The sequence below is a fragment of the Petaurus breviceps genome, unplaced genomic scaffold (assembly GCF_028583685.1).
Source record: "Petaurus breviceps papuanus isolate PSGF00001 unplaced genomic scaffold, PetGlider_PUasm1.0 140, whole genome shotgun sequence".
In the NCBI taxonomy this organism is placed as follows: Eukaryota; Metazoa; Chordata; class Mammalia; order Diprotodontia; family Petauridae; genus Petaurus; species Petaurus breviceps.
The window spans coordinates 34,833,329-34,855,512 of record NW_027185698.1 but is presented as its reverse complement, the minus strand read 5'-3'; the positions used below and the strand labels follow the sequence as shown (position 1 = coordinate 34,855,512).

The 22,184-nt window shown below is 39.0% G+C and overlaps 1 protein-coding gene and 1 long non-coding RNA gene across 3 annotated transcripts in view; both read right to left on the bottom strand.

The window, feature by feature from the left end:
• Window positions 1-22,184, bottom strand: part of EVC (EvC ciliary complex subunit 1) — a 142,187-nt gene that overhangs the window by 42,522 nt on the left and 77,481 nt on the right. For both annotated transcript variants that reach the window (XM_069070033.1, XM_069070031.1), the window contains exon 12: window positions 1,605-1,817. In XM_069070033.1, coding sequence (XP_068926134.1) covers window positions 1,605-1,817 — 213 coding nt within the window. The remainder of the gene's footprint in view (window positions 1-1,604; window positions 1,818-22,184) is intronic.
• LOC138147508 (uncharacterized) lies at window positions 3,186-22,170 on the bottom strand. Its single transcript, XR_011164826.1, has 2 exons — window positions 20,515-22,170; window positions 3,186-3,249 (listed from the first exon to the last, which is right to left on the bottom strand). It is a non-coding gene; the product is annotated as an uncharacterized lncRNA (long non-coding RNA).

Genomic DNA, 22,184 nt, shown 5'->3' with positions numbered 1-22,184 from the left:
AAGAGAAGAGAAGAGAAGAGAAGAGAAGAGAAGAGAAGAGAAGAGAAAAACAGAATTTAGGTCTGATCCTTCCCTAAAATAACCAGTCATATCCATTATCGGTAGGACACTGCTAGATTCTAAATATTTGTCTAAAGACAGTTGTACTGATTTTGCTTTTATACCAATGTGAAACCTCAGACCATCTATTCAAAATTAGTAGATGCTGACTTTCTAATTACCCAGTTGCCACATTTCTCCATAAACAGTCCCATAAATGGCACCTGGACATTTCACATGACCTCAAGTTCACAGATTTTCAATGAAATGTCAGGCTTCCTCATCAGCATCCATTTTACTTTCCTACCCAAAAATTTTTAGTGATTTCCTGTTGCCTATTAGGATAAAACACAAACTGAAGCTGGCTCCTTTCCCCTTCTTGTGCATTTTTCCAGCTTGGCTTCCATCTCTAGAACACAATTCTTCCATATTTCCATTCCTAAGGTCCCATTCAGGTGCCACTGCTTCCAAGATGAATGGATGCTAAGGATTCCAAGATTCCTGATTCCTTCACAAGAAAATATATCTTTTCCCAAAAATTTCTTATGTATTATTTGTATTATGTCTTATGTATTAGATATCTAACTTCATCTTTTCTCCTAACTCATTCTACCTTGTATCATACTTATCTGTCTTCATAACTTATTCTTCTAATAGAGAATAAGCTCCTTGAGGGTAGGGACTTTGTATGTTTCTTTTGTTTTTATATTAGTATCCCTAGTACCTAGCACAGGATGTTGTACATAGTAGATATTTAATGTCTGCCGAATTGGACAGAACCAGTTTGTTTGTGGATTTAAAAATTTTAGGGTATGATAAATGTGATTAGTCTATCTATGGTTTTAAATGAAGCATGGCTTCAGAATGCAGCTGATTTTAAATTACAATATTATAAAAAAAACAAACACCACACATGTATGACTGGTAAGCAAGTGGAGCCTCTGAACAAAGCTCATCTACCTATCTATATATCTAGCTAGGTCCCAATTAATGCGAATAATGGACCCTGTGAAATGGTCTCATTTCTTTAAATTTGCAGGTTAATTCAAATTTGAAATTACAATTATGTAAAATATGTTCATTGGTTCTAGCTTAATGAAAATATATGATACAGCTTTTACATACTGTGATCATTTCATAGGGTTCATTAACACTGATTCCTAGCACACATGCTCTCTCTCTCTCACAACAGCTATATATAATATATATGATCTATACATGTATAATGTGAATGAATATACATGCATATGTATATACATATAAGTATACATACCTACCTATATGGATTTGTGTATATACAAATACACATGCATGCATACATGTGAGTGCATGTATATGCATTATATTGTCTTATGCAAATATATAAATTAAATGTGTGAAAATATAAATGTATAAAATGTGTATATTATATTCTGTTGTATGTTAAGTTCTATAAATCATATTATATGATATTTGTTATATATAGTATAACATATATGTTAAGATACTTTTTTCTATTTTTACAATCTTGAGATGTCAAATTTTTGGAGTGATGTTGATCTGGCTGTTATAATCAAGTATAATACCTGTTTCTCTTGGTCAAGTAGTTCTTGAAAAAGTGTCCATTGCTTTTCTCGGAATCGGTCTGACTTCTCCAAGTCAAGGGCTCCATTGTGTTGAACATCTTGCTTCAAGTGCTCACATTCTCCCAAGGAAAGGCCAGTCACTCCCAAGAGAGTATGAAGAAATGTTTCTTCTGTGAGTTTTTCAAAAGTTTGGATGCTACTACTATATAGCTCCTAAAAAATAAAAATCAAAATGAGCAGAATTAATCCTTCAGGATTACACTGCCTTGGAACAGTAATTGGGGGCCATGTGGGGTAGTGGTTCATTTTCAACTTGGAATAAAGACTCTGACACTCAGTACTTATGTAATTGTGGGCATGCCATTTTATTTCTCTGATTTCTTACTTTCCTATCTGCAAAATAAGGACTCCCAAGTCAACTCTTCTCTCTAGGAGGGGTATATATTATATATGTGATACGTGAACCTCAACTTTTACCCTAATTCATTCATCCTGACTCATTGTTGGAAGATAGATAGAGAGCTAGCCTAGGGTTCATGTCCTACTTCTGACACAGATGAGCTAGGTGGCCCTGGGTATTCACTTAATTTTACAGCATTTGAGGCAACTAAAACTGTAAGTTTCAGAATCAGTGGGGACCTGCACTGGCAAAGGGTGTTTCCTCATTGGAACTTTTTCATAGCAATGAAATCACAGGCTTGACTTCTTGCCTCTTTCCCCTTCCCCTCTCCCCCAAAAAAGAGGTTGAGGTGATCTCCAGGGTAGGGGTTCACAAGTTTTTGCATGTGTGTGTCTTACATCTCACTGGCAATCTGGTGAAGCTTTTGTCCTCCTACTCAGAATATTTTTTAATAGCCAACATTTATAATAGCTAGCATTTAAATATTGCTTAAGGCTTGAAAAGCACTTTATAAATTTTATCTCCACCCTGAGAAATAAGTGCTATTACTATCATCCCATTTTACAGATGAGGGAAACAAAGCAGATGGATTATTTGCCAGGGTACTGCAGCTAGTGTGTATCTAAGGTTGGATTTAAATTCAGGTCTTTCTGAGTCCAAGTCCAGTACTCCATCCACCCTCCCACTTTGCAGTCACTAATTGTATAAAATAAAATACAGAGGATTACAAGATAAACCAAAATTTGTAGAAACTAAAGATGTATTTCCCCCCTCCCTAATCACAGACTGAAATCTATATGGACCATGTTAAGAACCCCTGCTCTAATGTGCCTTCTTTATACCCTTCTGTTTACTTTATGACAGCTAGGTAGTAGAGTGGGTTTGGAGTCAAGAAGATGCAAGTTCAAATCTGGCCTCAGAAGCTTACTAGCTGTGTTGCCCTAGGCAAGTCATTTAACTCTGTTTGACTCAGTTTCCTCATCTGTAAAATGAACTGGAGAAGGAAACTGCAAACTGCTCCAGTATCTCTGCCAAGAAAACCCCAAATGGGATCATGAAGAGTTGAACACGACTGAAAAACAATTCAGCTGCATTTGCTTTATATTTACATGCACACACCTTGTATTCCTGTCTCTTCTGCTCACCCAGTGGAATGTAAGCTCCTTGAAGCTTATCACTGCTTTGTTTTTATCGTTGTATCTTCAATGCCATGCCTACAGCCTTGTTCATAGTAGGCACTGCTTACTGAAATGAATCAAATTCCAGCTTTAATGATTAAATACCTGTTAAGGATACTCCTTTTAATCCCTTCCATCTGATATATTGAGAGGATTCACCACCACTCTTTTTAGAGACCAACAAGGCAATGCTAAAATGACCTTAGGTCTTATCCAGTTCACAATGCCTAGAATCAAGGGCTTGGTGAGTGTAATGGGAATGCAAATTTGGAAGATCTTCCCTGCCCCTAGGCTAAAGTGCACTGGAGCTTGGGGTGGGAGGCTTGTTTTTCAGTAGATACTTCTTGATTGGCCAGTGAGTCAATAAGGTTGTTACATTCTCTGAGCCAGGATAAGACTATATAAGCCCTGATGTGTAGCTTTGTTTTGGGGGCTCACTTTGAGAAGTGTTCTGTGATTTGATCTGTATTCTGGGAAGCCATTGTCCAGAGGGCCCCCCCCCTTTGAAAAACCCAGATGTTGAAACCCAGATGTTGATTGGGTATGGATGTAATGGTTGGACAGTTTGAAAGCTGTCTACTTGATCTGTTTCTCTGTCTTGATAATTCTGCCTGTATACTTTGAAGTTCGGGGTGCTGACCTTTTTCCCCTGAACAAGGTAAACGATATATGTCTGACTGATTAAAGTAAGCTTGTTAACCCATTTTGAGTTGCTTTCCTTTATCAAAGCAGATCCAAGAACCTGTATGGGCAGCCACCCTGAGGATACTTGGGGTGCTTGCTGCTACAGTGAGATGGCATAATTAGAAGCAAGGAGACAAAGATGAGTGCCTATCTTGATGTTAACTGCTCCAAAGCCTTCATCTCAAGGAAGAATTCTTTTGGTTGGTAAACTAAATGTCCTCCTTAATCACCAAAGCCTCTCAGGAAGGGCAGCATACTAAATTATTACCAACTCCTTTATGACCAAGATATTAAAACCCATTCATACTAAATGATCAGAATCTATTTACATTTATACTAAACAATTCACACTAAGCTATTTAGAATCCATGAATATTTTCTGGTGAATTAGTGTATTTTATACATACACACACACTCACACATACCACCCTTATAAGGAGGGATCAGATAAGGGAATAACAAAATTTGAAATGTATGACGCAGATCATGCCCCCCTTCGCCCCCCCCCCCCCCCATAACCTTTCTACATTTTCTGCTTCTATTTGCTTTTCTCCTTTGATCTGCTTTGGTTCTTAAAAGTCAATATTTTGCCTTTTTCTTATCCCAGGAAGCAATGGAAGTCTATGATCCATTGTTCTCTTCAAGGGGTCAGAACCCTTCCACCTCCCTGGTTAAGACTTCATATGTCTCTAATGAACTTCTCTTGTAATATTGTGCACTAAAATAATTTGTTTATGACATGTCTTCCTACTAGAGTAGTTACCTTAACTTATCTGAACTTTGTATCTCTCCTAGTGCCTAGCCCAGTGCTCTGTATCCAGAAGGTGTTTAATAAATGCCTGGGGTATGAGAGCTCATATCTGTAATCCCTGCTACTGAGGTTGAGGCTAGTGGATCACTTGAGTTTGAAGTTCTGAACTTCAGAGTGCTAAGACATTCAGATATACACATTGTCTAGTACCAATGTGGTGAATGCTTGGGAGCAATGCCTTAAGAGAAGCAAGCCAGGCCAGGCTGAAAATGAAACAGGTCAAAAATCCCTTACTGACAAGTAGTGGGTTGGCCCCATGAAAAGGTGCTACACTTCCAGCATGGGTGAGATAGGGAGACCCAATCTGCTCCCCCACCAAAAAAAATGAGGCATGAAGGAAGGAAATCAGGAAGGTAGACTGGAGGACTACCTCACCACAGCTGGAGGCAGATCCTTTAATGGGGGAATGCAATTACATATTTTTCTTATAAAAGAAAACAAAACTTCTATTTAGAGATTTATTGTTTGTTAAAATACTCACAAAAGAGGGGCATGTTGTTTCCAGAGATATTATCATTTTTTTTAGTTTCTTTCAAAATTTCTTTCGTTAAAACAGAGTATATTCTCCACTTGATATGTGTTCTTAAATTAGTCTATATGCAGGATGACAGACAATTGCAAAAGTTTTTCAAAGCACCTAAGCAATGAACTGTATTTTTTAAAAAGATTCTGAGATACAATCTAGACTTCATCTGTATGATGAGGATAATTAGACATGTATTACCTCTCGTGGGGCTGTTGGGAGGATCAAATGAGATAATGCATGTCAGTCCCAATCATCATCATCATCATCATTAATTATGCAAATGGAAGCAGTATTGGGCAGTAGAAAGAGTGCTGGATTTGGAGTCAGAAGACCTGGGTTTGAATAGCAGGATAGATAGTCACCTTTGCTCCTTCCCCAGCTCATCTGTTCTAAATATCTCCCCATCTCCTGTCCCCTACAGCCACAAATGCCTTGCATAATTCATCATTCTGTGCCATATTCTGGAAGCCTCAGACCAGGTTTTAACCACATTATACAGTGACTTTTCCACTAGACCTGTCCTCATGTGTCACTGGGGCCAAAGGTTAACTGTGAGTCCTCAACTACCAGGTAAACAAGCAAAATGTCTGGCAGGTTCTATCAAGTTTAAAATACAGTCTGATATACTGATTATATGAAGACCAAATTAGCTAAACCTGAAGAAGTTCCTTATCAGAAGGTTGGTCAACAGGTGATGATTAATTTTTTGACTAACTGATTTGCATAGCAAGTCAGGAAACCATATACTAAGGAGTAGTCTTTAATAACGACAATAATAAAAAAATAGCTAACATTTATATGGCACTTATTTAGATAGCTAAGTGCTTTACAATGATCTCTTTTGATTCTCACAGCAGCTCTGGGAGGTAGGTGCTATTATTAACCCCATTTTACAGATGAGAAAACAGAGGCAAAAAACAAACCAACAGGCTATGGGACTTGCCTGGGGTCACTTGCCCTGTGGACGCGAGGTAACTTGACAATGGACTAATAAGAATAATGTTTTAGTCACATAAAATAGAATACATTAAATTTCAAAAGAAACTAATTATGTTGAAATAATGATGCATTTTTTTTTCCAATTCAAGTTCATGCAGCCCCTGAAATCAGTGTGTAGATCCTGGGTTGTAATCTCCTATAACTAAACATGGCAGTATGGTAACCTTTTTCTAGAGAGGGTAGTCCTAATACAACAAAACCACAGTTCTTTTAAATACTGTAATATATTTCAAAGGCTGTGTGAAAGCTGTCAATTTCTCTGATCCTTGGGAACTTTCCAACTTAACAGCTCAAGAACCAGCTTCCTCAATTTCTTCACATTTCTTTGATAATTCCTGATTGATGAGATTCTGTTGTTCTACAAAAGACCAGGGTGTATTTAATTTGGTGAGTTTTTTTTAAAGAAATTGGGGGAATGAAAATGAGTTTAAAAAAAAAAATTTTTTTAAGGAACCATTCCCTCCTGCTAAAAGTTCAAGCTACTCTGTTCTACCATTTTGTCCTTCAGTTAGTCATAATGCATAATAACTTAAATTCAATTTTATTGATGCTGTCAAGCTACTATATACTCAAATTTATTTCTGATCTCATCAATTTGGAAGTTCTCTCCAAGGATGCAGATTACAGTCTATCCATGTCCTCTTATAAATTGACCATAGGGATCCATCCAAAGTGCTGGAGACCTTCTTTGCATCTTCTTGTCAGTGGAAAGGCATTAATGGAGCACTCTGGGCATCTCTCCTTGCCACATGAGCAAGCCATCTTTACTACTGTTATCATCATCATTTTCATGTCACATGATTCCCTGATGATGCCTTTCACTGCTGTTCTTTGGAGTTCCTCTTCATCTATGTGTTACAGTCTGCTCACAATAACCATGAACCTTTTCATTTTCTTCTGTTTGTTTCTCATTTTAATGTCTTTGAAGAGACTCTTCTATTTCAAGTTTAGTACCATACAGCAACCCTATTACAATGTTGATATTAGAAATATGGGCCTGAGCTTTCACAGGAAGCTTAGGATCATTAAAGGAGCTTCATAATGTCCTGAAGGCAATCCTACACATTCTCTTCTTGTTCAACTCTGGGTACAGCTCATCTCTTACTAGTATTTTACTATCTATCAATTCACTGAATGACAGGATTTTTAAAAAATGCTTGAATTCATTTCAATGTGAATCTTAATATTCCTTCCTTTACTACAATATCACCATCAATGCAGAAGGTAAAGGAGGCAATATATATAGAAGCACCAATTTTATGTTTTTCTGTTTCCTGAACTGCCATGGCCTGAGAATCCATCACCTAGGGGCTCATCTACTGAGAGTAAACTTCAGTAGTTGTTAGTAGTGGCTCTTAGCAAGCTTTTTGAGATTTTTTGTTATTCAGGATGTTATTCAAAGAAGATGAATAACTAAGGAATGTGGGTGATACAAAAAATAAAGAAAATCAACAATCAAGCAAACAACTGTATATGTATAAGATAAAGGAAGGGAGATCTGAAAAAGAGATCTGGAGATTTTGGTGGGCTCCAAGCTCATGCAATATAAGTCAACAATGCAATATGATAACAAAAAGAAAAAGCTTATGAGACTATGGACTAATAAGAATGCTTTAGTCACATAAAAGAGAATACACAAAATTAGAAAAAAGTTGCCTTAAAAGAGTCATGATGTTTGAAATTGATTGTCCCACTATTCTGCCTAGATCAAATCACATCGGGAGTATTATATTTTAGGGCTCATTTTTTTCTTTTTGGAGGGCAATTGGGGTTAAGTGACTTGCCCAAGGTCACATGGCCAGTAAGTGTTAAGTGTCTGAGGCTGGATTTGAAATCAGGTCCTCCTGACTTCAGGGCCAATGCTCTATTCACTGCTCCACCTAGCCACCCCATCTAGGGCTTATATTTTAGGAATTGGCAGCATGGAGCATGTCCAGAATAGACTGAGCAAGGATTGTGAATGCCTCAAGATAATGCCATGTAAAGATCAGTTGAGGAACCTGGGAATGACAAGCTTGGAAAAGAGAAGATTTAGGTAGGACATGAAAGTTATCTTCAAGTGTCTGAAGGGTTGAATTAGGCTTGTTTCACTTGGCCCCAAGGGTCAGACCTAGGAACAATGGGTAGAAGATAGAAACAACCAGGATTAGGCTTGATATATGGAAAAATTTCCTAAAGATTTGAACTATCTCAATGTGGAATGAGAAGTCTGGGTGATAGTGGGTTCTTCCCTAGAGGTCTTCAAGCAAGGGCTAGATTCTTTTTCAAGTATGGTTTGGGCTTGATGGTCTTTGAGATCCTTACCAATTCTAAGATTCACTGATTCTGGGTCATCTGGGTTGAAATGTTCCTAAACTGTAATGCTTTCTACAACATTCCTGACAAAGGGGAAAGAAGACAAACAATAAAAGGGAAGTTGAGTGTCTCTGATAGACACAGTCCTTTGTAACATTTTCCCTAAATGTGGGAATTCTGGGATTTGGTTTAGCATGCATGACTCCCCCTGCCTGACAAGTGAGACCAGACAGTAAGGCTGCCCATCCAGAGGGTTAGTATTTTGGCAATGTTTCATCCAACCTTTGGAAATGCTGATTTTCTGCCGAGAATCAGGTTGTATTGATTCTTCTCTCCTTTGAGACTGCTTTTCTACATAGCTACTTTGGGGTACTTGAACAAATGTAATTGAAGACTTGCCTTCTCTCTTAGGCTTTTATAAAGAAACAAAAATGAAAGCAGCAAATTAAGATGACAGTTAATTTTTAAGTCTATAAAATAGATTGGATGCTGTTATTTCTAATAAAAAATGGGGGACTTTGACTTCCAATGTGAAATTGTCCAATGGTTCATTCTTTTTACTATCCTCTGATAAGCAAGAAAATGCATTTCTTTCCTCTTTTAATTTTGACATTCTTTTCACTGGGTAAATATTGATTTTCTGCCTTGAATGGACCTAAAATTAATTTGTTTTATTTCCTACTTGACTGCCTCAGCATCTTTGAAATGGCCAGGATAGCTCTGGGGAGATGAAGACTGAGAATGGACTTTTGCCATATGACTCAAAGCATCTATTAATAGAAGCACCGTGTCTAGAATGAAAGAGGTAATAGTCCCAGTGTCCTCTGCTTGGAGAGATCACCTTTGAACTGTTGAGCATAGTTCTGGGCACCACATTTTAGGAGGACACCGACAACCTGAAAAACATCCAGATAGGGGTAACTAGGGATTATGAGGGGACTGGAGACCAGACCCTGTGAGAGTTAGTTTAAGGATCTTCAGATTTTTAAGCTGACAAGAGACTATTGTTAAGGACAGAGGGGGAAAGGGCCTGATAGTATGTCCTGAGAGAAGGGGAGTGACTTGCCCAATGTCATACAACTAGAAAAAGAATAAGGTATTCAGACTTAAAATCAAAATCTAGTACACTATCCACTAAACTTCACTGCCATCTCTCCTCAGAAGGCAATAGATGGAGAATATTTCATGTCTCCTGTCATTCAGACAGAGCCTGTGCTCTGTCATGGATATGCATGGAGAACTCTCTCAAACATCTAGGAGGGATTTGACTAGATAATCTCCCAAGTCATCTCTGGCTCCTAGAGTCTATGATTTTTATTTTTTTTTGCTTTTTTGGAGGGCAATCAGGTTAAGTGACTTTCCCAAGGTCATAGGGCTAGTTTTTGTGTTAAGTGACTGAGGCTGGATTTTGAACTCAGGTCCTCCTGACTCCAGGGCTGGTGCTCCATTCACTGTGCCACCTAGCTGCCCCCATAGAGTCTATGATTTTAAACCCATCTATTATTCAGCAAACTCAACCAGCTACAGAACATTTCTAAACCTCCATAGAAAGTGGTAGGAAAAATATGACGCCCTAAGCAGAAATGACCAGTTAATTAGATTGCTCAGAATGACTGTGTGAGAGAACTTTGTCAGCAAATGCTAGTGGTAGAGATACATTCGTCAAAATTAGTTTGTGCCTATCTCAGTGTCCATGGTGACTGTTTAATACAGTTTGGCCTATTCATTAAAACACCAGTGCCTTAGGACTGAGCATCAGGACAGTAATTTCTTGAACCCTCAATGATTTTTCCTTTCCTATTGCAGAGGAGAAGCCGAAGGGCTGAGTTTGGATATACTATAAATGCAGGGAGATAGAGGTCTGAAAAAGAACCAGTATGAGTGCTGGATTGAGAGTCAGAGCATTTGATCTTAAATTCTGCCTCTGCTAACTGCTGGCCATGTGGTCCAATGACATCCATTCTCTGTAAAAATGATGGTATCAGATATAGCAATAATAATAATAGCTAACATATTAGCCATTACATTACATTTTACATTATATTCTATCCTCCTATCCTATGCTATATTATATTATGCTACATCATATAATATTGTATTGTATTATGTTATATTGTATCATATGGTATCATATTATATTATTGATAGTACCTTAAGATTTGCAAAGAATTTTACAAATATTTTATCCTTAGAACAGTCTTGGGAGGTAGATGTTATTATTTTTTCCCCAACTTATTAAATTATTTATATTTAGTTTTCAACATTCCAAGTTTTAAATTTCCCTCCCTCCTCAAGACTGCCTGCAATCTGATATGGGCTATACACATACATTCCTATTAAACACATTTTTACATTAGTCATGTTGTATAGAAGAATTATAACAAATGGAAAAAAAACCATGAGACAGAAAAAAACAAAACAAAACAAAAAAGAAAATAGTCTGCTTCACCCTATATTTTGACTCCATAGTTCTTTCTCTGGATGTGGCTGGAATTTTCCATTATGTGTCCTTTGGAATGGTTTTAGGTCCTTGCATTGCTGAGAAGGGCTAAGTCTATCAAAATCAGTCCTTGCACACTGTGGCTATTACTGTGTACAATGTTCTCTTGGCTCTGTTCCCTTCACTCAGCATCAATTCATGTAAGTCTTTCTAGGTTTCAGTAGATGGTATTATTATCTTCATTTTACAGAGCAGAAAACTAAGGCAGAGAAAGATTAAATGATTCGCCCAGGGTCATAAAGCTTGTGTGTGCCTAAGTCAGGATTTGAACTCAGGTCCATCCCTCTATCCATTGTTCCAACTAGCTGATGAATAAGTTCTGCTGAAACTCAAAATCCTGTGATAGCCAAAAAAGGCATTCATTAAGCAATCCAAAATTATTTGTTGAGGAGTCTATGTGTTAGGCCCTAATCTTGGGACATTGGGGCTAAAAAAAAAAATGAAGGAGACATGGTCCATGTACACATGGAGCTTCCATTTTCATGAAAACAACAGAAATTTATGTAGTCATAATATTCAGTCTCAGTGTAGTTGATAGAGCTGACCTTGAAATCAAAATGACATGGGCTCATTCCATTTTATGCCTCAATTCATGCATCCTTTCAATAGAGATGATGCCTGCTTTGTCTACCTCAAAGGAATGTTGTGAGGATCAAATTAAAGAGACTTTTTTCTTGCTGATCAGTCATTTTTTCAGTAATATCCATCTTTTCATGACCCCTTTTGGGGTTTTCTTGGCAGAGATACCTCAGTAGTTTGCCATTTCCTTCTCCAGCTCATTTTGTAGATGAGGAAACTGAGCCAAACAGGGTTAAGTGACTTGTCCAGGGTCACACAGCTAATGTGTCTAAGGTTAGATCTGAATTCAGGTCTTCCTGACTCCAGATATGGTACTCTATCCACTGTACCATTTAGCTGCCCCAAAATGATATAGCTAATATTTATTGAGACTTGATAGACTTCAAGGAATTTATAATCCAGCAGGGGAGAGAAGGCACTGTACCGAGGACTGTAATGCCCCAATGCAAAAGTGCACAGGAGAGGTCCCAACCAAGAATAGTGAAATGAACATCTAGCTTGAAGACACCAGGAAAGATTTTTTATGGAGTTGGTAGCATCTGATAATGGTAATGATAAAAGGAAATGATTTCACCAGGTAAAAACAATGGGTGTCAGAGTGCTTTCAAATATAAGTAGGGTACAATGGAGAAAGCACTGGATTTAATTTGAAAAGACATTCTAGTTCTGATACTTGCACCCTGGCACCAAGTGAATCTCTTGATAAACCTTGATTTCCTCATCTATAAAATGGGGGCAATAATACAGGGTTGTGGTGATCAAAGTGCTTCACAAAGCTTAAAATCTTAGAGAAACAGGAGTGGTTATTACTGTAGCTACCATTAGTCCTCAAAGACCAAGAGGTTATAAAGGAAGATACAAAGCAATCATTAGCATGTAACAAAATCAGGAAATCACATTTTCTCCCCCTTGTGAAGCCATCTAAAGAATTGAAAAGGAGACAGGGATTCTTTTTTTCCCTGAAGAATGTGACAACAGAAAGTAAAGCATGAAAAATTATTACTACTATTAAATCACAATACATTATTTCTTTAGCTGAGCAAAACAACCTGTCATTTGATGTCTTTAGCTGGATAACACAAATACAAAAGTTAACATCTCATTAAATATTCCCTCATTTCCTCATTCTCCAGGAATATTTATTGACTCAAAGCCACTAAAAGAAATGTAAAAACTGACTTTTGTCCATCTCCAAAGTGAATTTCCCTTTAAGGGAAATTCATGAACATTACCCATATCCCTCAAGCTCTCCATCTTGGGGTGAAAATGACCCTGTTGAATGCTCAATGAAGGAGAGGCTCTGGAAGGTCCCTGCCCAAGCTGAGAAGACCATAAGCCTGATAATGGACTGGATGTCTATCATCTGAGCACCAAATCCTTTCAATGAAGTGAGGCTCATTAGCATAGGGTTGGCTGCTAGATGATAAATTTTTGGGCCAGAATGACTCAGAAAGCTCTGCTAAGGAATGAACTGTGTTGAACAATGGTACTAAGGGTGTGATGTAAGGAAGGAAGAGTTTTATTTGTGTCAACTGAGAGAACAGCCACATAGATGATATCATAAGTCTTCTGAAGTTTTAAATTAGTTACTATAGATTTTCACTTTTCACTCTATTTCAGATAAATGCCAGAAATATTTATTTACCTTGTCAAGACATTAGCAGATACCCTGTTTTCCAGAGCTAACACCCAGCAAGCAAGCTGGCCCCTCAGCCTGACATAACAATTCTTTGTGCTCACTTGCTAGATCATCTCAGTCTCTGGCAAAATCACCTAATTATTGTATTGCTTTGACCAGCACCAGGTGTTCTCTTAGCTGGGATAAGCTCTGGTCATGCAGCCTTGCTAAGAATCAAACTTGTCACACTGCTGCTGTTACTTCTCATTGTCAGGGCTACAGCTCACTGTGCTGAGATCTCCTCACATTGCCTTGGGTGTCCCTCCCCCCCCTCCACTAGGGTCAGGGCCCCGGATCATGTGTCTAGTCTGTCTCTGCTTTCAAGCTGTTTCTCTCACTTTGAAAGTAAACTTCTGTTTGATTCCCAACTCTCTTATCTCTGGCCTGTTCTGTCCAGCTCTGGCCATCCACAGGTCAGAGGCAGGTTTGGTCCAGGTGCCACCATCTATGGATCCCTTTAGCTTACTCTGAAGAACACTGGACTTGGAATGAGGAGATCCGTATTCATGTACTGGTTCAAACATTTATTAGCTATATGAATATGGTGGATGTCACTTTTTTGAATCTCAATTTATTCATCTGTCAAATAGAGATACAGTTGACCCTTTTTCCCACCCAGGTTGGTTGTGAGAATAAAAGAAGTTCAGAATGCACTGTTAGTGGAGCTATGAGCTGGTCTCTCTACTCTGGATAGCAATTTGGAACTATGCTCCCAAAACCGTGCATACCCTTTGACCCAGTGAGATCAATACTAGGTCTATATCATGAAGAGATCAAAGAAAGAGGAAAAAAGATATATCTGTACAAAAATATTTGTAATGGCTCTTTTTGTGGTTGCAAAAACCTGGAAACTGAGGAGATGCCCATCAGTTATGAATGGCTGAACAAGTTATGGTATATGAATTTGATGGAATATGATTTCAAAGTAAAAGATGATGAAGGAAATGGTTTCAGGAAACTGTCAGAAGACTGATGCAGTGAAGTGAACAAAAAAGTGAGGTGGTAAATTAATAGAATAATTTCAATATTGTAAAGACAAACAACTTTGAAAGACTTAAGTATTCCAATCAAAGCAATGATCAACCATGATTCCAGAAGATTCATGATGGAACTTGGTACTTTCCTCTTGAAAAAGAGGTGATGATGCTCTAGGGAAAGATTCTCACTCATTTTTTGGCCATAGCCAATGGGAAAATTTATTTAGTTTGATTATGAATATTCCTTAAAATTATTTTGTTTTTCTTTCTCAAATGGGCAGAGTAAATAGGAGGGGGGGGAAAGGTGGATTTTCATTGCTTAAAAGAAATCCTAAAAATAAATAAATTTCATGTTAGAAACATAAAATTTGGAAACCAAAACTGACTGAAGAGAAGTATGGACTGAGCTGCTAAGGGGAAGGGAAATCTAGTTTAATTTTGGAATAAACAAGTTAGCTTGAGCATATTACAAATGTAGAATCAACAGAACTTAGTGATTGACCAAATCCTGGGGACAAGGGAAAGAAGGAGTCAATCATGACTGAAGTTTTAAACCTCCCTTGGCAACAATAATAGAAACTGGACAATACATTTTGAAGTCGATGATTTAGGAAGGAGCTTTTTAAAGGAAGAAATGGGGGCAGCTAAGTGGCGAAGTAAATTTGAGCATTGGCCCTGGAATAAGGAGGACCTGAGTTCAAATCCAGTCTTACTAGCCATGTGACCTTGGGCAAGTTACTTAACACCAACTGCCCTGCCTTCCCCCCTCCAAAAAAACAAAAGCAAAATAAAATCCTCTGATTTGAAGTCAGAGGAATAGAGTTTGAATCATGACTCTTCTACTTATTATTTGGACAAATAACTTACCCTCTTTGGGACTCAGTTTCCTTGACTATAAAATGGACTAGATGATCTCTAACATGTCCTCCAGCTTTGATTTGAATCTCACTGAATGGTCAGAAATATTTAAAAGGTAAAACAGTTGGGCTTTGGTGACTTATTCAATATAGGAAGACAAGGGAGGAAAGACAAACATGATTCAGAGCTTTTGAGGCAACGGGTGATTGGGACGATAGTGGTTCCATTAATAGAAATGTGGGAATAAATTTGGGGAAAGAAGGCCTGGGTTACTGGATTCCTCAGAAAATGCCTGTAATGATTGCTATCTGGAGGATTGTTTGCCTTCTTAGTGTGCCAAAAGCACTTTTCCAGTTATAAAGCATATCAGGGAAGTCCCTGATGCTATTAATGACCTACTGTGAAATGCCCAAATCAGACGTTCTTGAAACATGACATAAGAACACCCTATCCCATCACTAGGTGCGCACAGATCAACCCTGGCATCTTAGGCCCTGAAACTGCACAACAAATTTCTCTGAGTTCTAGGGAGCTTCTGTTGACCTTTAAGGAAATCTCAACACTTCCCTTGACAAGCTATTTAAGCACGGAATGACCTTTTCAATATCCATGATGCTTCTCTGCTCCATTTCCATTTTGCTAAACTTATATGGAAAACTAGCTGAGTGTTATTAGGATTTCTCAGTACTGACCTGCAAATTCAGGCCCATGTGCCTACTGCATTTGGAATGTTTCAAACAAATCTTAGAAAATGTCACAGGACTGCCCTCTCGAGTAAATCTCTATGATCTTTCTTGATTAATTTAATGGAATGAGCACTGGCCTAAGACTCTGGAAATCTTAGGAATGAGTAATCCCTCCCTATCCTTGACTGGTATAGCTGGCTTTTTTGACCTCTCCCCTGTCCTTATCATCCTCTATTATCTGTTAGACTTATTCATGTACATGTTTTATCCCCTCTACTAAAGTAAAAAGTCCCCAAGAGAAGGAATCTATCAATCAATAAGTATCTCCTAGGTATGAACTATGTGTCAGATATTATGCTAGGCTCTTGTAACACAAGTTGTGACCATCATTCTTATTTGTACCTCCCCCATTGCCTTGCACACTGCCTGGTACATAGTAGGTCTTCAACAAAGTTGGGTGCTTTGAGAAAAACTGACAGCTAGTTCTAGAATAATTTTTGACCATATAAACTTAACATATTTCAAGTCAATCTGCATATTTGAGATAATGTTGGTTCTGATCATACTATTTACAGTAAGTTTTTAGGGAGATGTTATTAAGAAAATATCTTTTGTTAGAAGCATGAAGTTTTTCCAGAGTAATTTGGCCCATGTGTTTTGGTTCAGTCAATGCCATATTATCTTCCACTGGAAAACATTAATGTTATATTTTCTTCACATGCTGTATAGGATCATACTGAGGGTCATGGTGGTGGGAGGATGGTATTGGAAGAAGTATGGACACATATTACCTGTAGTATAGGGACCAGGAACACAATTCAGAAGGTGGTGTTCACAGTGACTCTCCAAGTATAGTCATTGAGCCTCAAAGAAAATCCAAGCGGTTCAGTCTGGTCTGGAGTAAAACTAATGTTTAAACTACTCAGGTGGATGTATATTTTCCTCAGGATGCCTATTCCCTCTATCAGCCACGATGTAAACCTTCCACTTGTTAGCACTGCAAGAACCTTGACTTTGCACTTAAAAGGACCCTAGAGGTTATTTGGTCCAACCGCATCATTTTCCAATGAGAATACTGAGGTCCAGAGAGATCAAGTGACTTGTCTATGGTCATGCATGTGGTTCAGGCAGAACCAGGAATGGGAATGAGGTCCTCTCACTAAAATCCCAATGCACTCTTCAGGACATTATGGGACTTAAACTGCAACTCTTGCCCCTATGTTGTAAACACAACTTTATGAAAGATTTATCTGTCTTGCTAGGGGTCATCTCCAGTGGTCCTGGTCTATATCTGGCCACTGCACCCAGACGGTTCTGGAGGGGAAAGTGAGGCAGGTGACTTTGCACCATGCTCACTCACTTAAAGCTAATTCACTTGTAAGTCATGATATCACCTTCCTGATATTACGGTCCTCTTTGAGAATGAAGGACAAATGACAACAATCTATCCTGCTAGTGACCTTCCTCCATTTTGTTTTGTTTTGTTTTGTTGGGGGAGGGGGAGGCAGGTATTGAAGCAACTCATGAATGTTTAATATTTCAGTTCTCCAAAGAATTTATGATTCTGCTGACGTGGTACTTCTTTCACTGAGGCAGATAAAAGTCCTCTATTTCATTGAATGACCATATTTTCCCCTGAAACATAATAATCAGTTTTGCTGGGTAGGTGATTCTTGGTTTTAATCCCAGCTCCTTTGACCACCAGAATATCATATTCCAAGCCCTTCAATCTCTCAGTGTAGAAGCTGCCAGATCCTGTGTTATCCTGATAGTGTTTCCACAATATTCAAATCGTTTCCTCTTGGCTGCTTGTAATACTTTCTCCTTGATCTGGGAACTCCAGAACCTGGCTATAATATTCCTAGGAGTTTTCTTTTTGGGATCCTTTTCAAGAGGTGATTGGTGGATTCTTTCAACCTCTATTTTACCCTCTGATTCTAAAATATCAGGGAAATTTTCCTTGAGAATTTCTTGAAGGATGATTTCTAGATTCTTTTTTTGATCATGGCTTTCAGGTAGTCCAATAAGTTTTAAATTATCTCTCCTGGATCTATTTTCCAGGTCAATGGTCTTTCTAATGAGTGGCTTTTCACATTGCCTTCTATTTTTTCATCTGTTTGGATATGTTTAATAGTATCTTGATTTCTCATCAAGTCACTCGCTTCCATTTGCTGCAATGTAATTTTGAAGGAATGAAATCACTCTCTTCAGTGAGCTTTTGAGATTATTTTTCCATCTGCCAAATTTGGCTTTTTAAGGCATTCTTCTACTCATTGTCTTTTTGACCCTCTTTTGCCATTTGAGTTAGTCTATTTTTAAGGTGTTATTTTCTTCAGTCAAGCTGTTGACTCTCTTTTCATGATTTTCTTGCATTGTTCTCACTTCTCTTCCCAATTTTTCCTCCACTTCTCTTATTTGGTTTTCAAAATCCTTCTTAAGCTCCTCTTTGGCCTGTAACCAATTCATATTTTTCTTGGAAGCTTTTGGTGCAGGATTTATGACTTCATTTTCTTCCTCCTGTTCCATGTTTTGATCCTTTTTGTCCCCCAAAAAAGGAATCCAAAGTTGGATTGCTGTGCTTGCTTTGCTTACTTTGCTTGCTCATGTTGCCACTTAATTACTTAACTTTGAGCTTTTTGCCACAGTAGACTCTGCTTCCAGAGAGGACAGCTTTGTCCCAAATTGCTGGGGTTTTCTCAGCTGCCAGAGCTATTAGTTGGGTGCCCTCTCTGAAGCCTCCACAGGCTCTGACACCTGGTCACACACCCCAGGACCTCCACCCAAGACAGCAATCCAGATCCAAGCAGGTTAAAGCAAGGGCAATTACTCTCTGAATGGTCACTTGGTCCCCCTACAATCTCCAGGCCAGTAGCTCTGAAGCAGCCACAGGGTGGCTGCAGCCATGCCTCAGCTGCTTCTCCCTCCAGGGGTAGAGGCGGAACCATACTCCCAGACCCCCTGTTCCCACAAAGTCCACACTGACCTCTCACTTTGTTTTTGGCATTCATGGGTTGATAATTCTGGAAACCACCACAGCTGTTGGTGAAATCCCTCCATTTGGTTGCTGGTTGTGGCCACCCTGAGGCTAAAACCTCAAGATCATGCAGGGCTGGGCTCTGCTCCCAGTGTGCAGCAATGGACCCTTTCTGTCCACCTGCCAACATGCCTTCAGTGGGAGATTTGTTTCTCTCTGTCACTTTGTGGGTTGTGTAGCTCTAAAGTTTGTTTAGAGTCACTTTGTATAGGTATTTGAGGTGGTTATGGGGGGGAGCACATGGAGTTTTCCTGCTTCTACACCGCCATCTTGGCTCCGCCCCCCACTGAGGCCGATGGAAGTCACTGTCCAGGACTCAGTAAATGCCATTTGTGAGTTGCTGGGGATGAAACAATCCTTTGCCAGTGGTCATGCCTTAATGATAAAGAATCTTTACTGTATCACATTTAAACTGCTCTACTGAGAGCCAGGCAGGGCCCTAATGTGATGCCTACTTTATAATAAAGCTCTGGTCACTAAATTACACCTGCAAATAGAAATTAGTCATCCTATGCTTATACCATCTTATATTTCTAGGTATAATTTGTATCCAAGTTTCCAAATGCAAGCCAGGTAGCTTCTTTCTTCCTATTTGACTCCAGATTCAGTCAATGTTCATTTTCAGTGTCTAAGACAGGGGTAGGGGATCTGCAGCCTCAAGGTTACATGTGGTCCCCTAGGTCCTCAAGTGCAGCCCTTTGACTGACTTTTGGAAAAACTTCCAGTTTGGATTCAGTCAAAAGGCCACACTTGATGACCCAAAGAGCCACATGTGGTCTTAAGGTTGCAGGTTCCCCATTCCTGGTCTAAGATATAGATATTGATAGATTTGAACTCAAGAGGCAGTCTTGAACATGTTGAACTGAGATGCTCTTTGGGCAATTTATGCAAAGGCATGAACAAGGGACAGTACAGGAGGAGCAGGTCTGGGTGAGTTTCAACCTGCTCCTGAGGATAGAAAGCCCTTATTAATGATATCCCAGATATTTCAAAGTTTGAAAGCAAAATTTGTTGTCTCAGAGATGTTTGTTCACCAAAGTCAACTCCAAACTTGTATATGAAACATTCTTCCTACTCTAATAATAGCCATCAAAAATCTTAACTAAGTTGCAGTCAGAATGACTCCATGCAGGGTCATTCACAAATGACCACAGTGGTTTTCTATGGTCAAAATACCTATTATAAAATGATGAAGTTACCATTTAGAAAATGGTCCTTTTTATAACAATAGATAGAATTTATGTAGCACTTTAAAGTTGGTAAACTGCTTACCAGATACCTCTTTTATCTTCACTACAACCCTGGGAGGAAGATACTATTATTAATTCTCTTTTATTTTTTATTTTTTTTTTAAGCAATCGGGGTTAAGTAACTTGCTCAAGGTTACACGGCCAGTTATTTCTGGGTGTGGTGCTGAGTGTCTGAGCCCGGGATTTGATCTCCAGGTCTATCCCAACACTGGAGCCGGTACTCTTACTCGCTGAGCCACCTGGCTGCCCCTAAGCAATTGGGGTTAAGTAACTTGCTCAAGGTTACACGGCCAGGTGTTTCTGGGTGGGTGCTAAGTGTCTGAGCCCGGGATTCGATCTCCAGGTCTTCTCAACACTGGAGCCGGTGCTCTTACTCGCTGTGCTACCTGGCCGCCCCTATTAATTCTCTTTTAACAGATGAGGAACCTGAGGTAGACAGAGGTTAGGTGACTTACCCAGAGCCACACAGAAAGTAAGTTTCTGAAGCAAGATTTGAACTCATGTCTTTGGGTTCAGTACTCTATCACTGTACCACCTGGGTATCTTCTGCTGTAGGCTGAAGAATTCCGAGAGGACGTATGATACAGTGGCAAGAGTATGTTATTTATAGTTAGGAGAACTGGGTTTAAGTCTTGACTCTAATATTTCCTAGCTGTGTGGCCTTCAATAGGTCATTTCACTTCTTCATCTGTAAGACAGAGATTGTAAAATGAGCATTCCTTGTCTTGTAGGGTTACATTCTGTAAACTGGCACACTATACTAGACACATGGGAGTTAGCATTATCTTATGGTGAAGCTTCATTTTAAAAATGATGGGCTTTTTTAAAAATTAATTTTAAATTTAATTTTAAATATTTTTAATTTCAAAAAATTTAGATTTTTTTTTAGTTCAGTGATTGGGGGATGGGGAAAGGGATGCATTTATACAAGATGGAACACGCTGCTTTTCCTATTATCTGTACTATAGAGGAGGCAGCCTGATGTAATGGAAAGAGATCTGAACCAGGGATCAGAAGGTCTCATGTCTGTGTCTTAGCTCTTGCTAACTCATTTTATTTTTGGCAGATGCCTGAGCCTCATTTACCATTGAAAAAATACTAATATTTGCCTCATAATGTGAGTGTGAAGATCGAATGAAACACTATGAGTAAAGTATTTTGTAATCATGTAATCATGATGGAATATCTAACTGTGATCTGTTGGTGGTGGTGGTGGCACAATACAAGAAATGGGCACAACCATGCCATAGGCTTTTATGCTATCAGATGGCAAGGCAGTCCAAGGTAGCAGAAATGGCATAAGACCAGGAAGCAGATGAGCTGGTATCTAGTCCTGGCTCACTATGACTTAGGGAAAGTCACATCCTGTCCCTGGTCCTCAGTTTCTTTGTCCACAAAAAAGGGAGAGGGCAGATTGATATTCCCTTTGCTGACAGAAAGCAGCATCTCCTCTTCCACACTCCATGTGCCTCAGTAGACAGTTTGCTGAGTCACTCAGATCAAAATTTCATCACTTGGTGGGCAAGTGCCTGGGACTGGACCTTTGTGCATTAGCTAAAGGCTGGTCTTTAGATGACATACACAGGGTCCATTATCAGGGCTGTCACCAAATCCTTTTCCATCATATGTAAGGACTTGTCAAAGAATGTCAAGTTACAGTCTGAAGAACTCTGGGTTGCTTCATGGTTCATCTCCCAACCTTGTAGAGGCAGGCCAGGACCTTGCTCCCAAGGGACATGGGCATAATTGGGCTCCTCAGGCCAGTCCTTGGTTCCATCAAAGGGGGATCTACCTCTTTGGAGACCCAATCTGGCCACTGCCTGTAGTGCATCCCCTAACTGCTCAGCAGTCGAAACTATTGAAGTCTTGGAAAAGAAAATGCTACCCATGTCCTCAACACTATCAAATATCATAAATCATAATTGTTTCATCAATAGAGACATTAAAGGAAATGCATTGCCAGGGCAGCTAGGTGGTGCAGTGAATAGAGCACCAGCCCTGAAGTCAGAAGGACCTGAATTCAAATCTGTCCTCAGACAGTTGACACACTTACTTAGCCGTGTGACTTTGGGCAAGTCACTTAACCCTCACTGCCCTCCAAAAAGCAAAAACAAAAAAAAAAAAA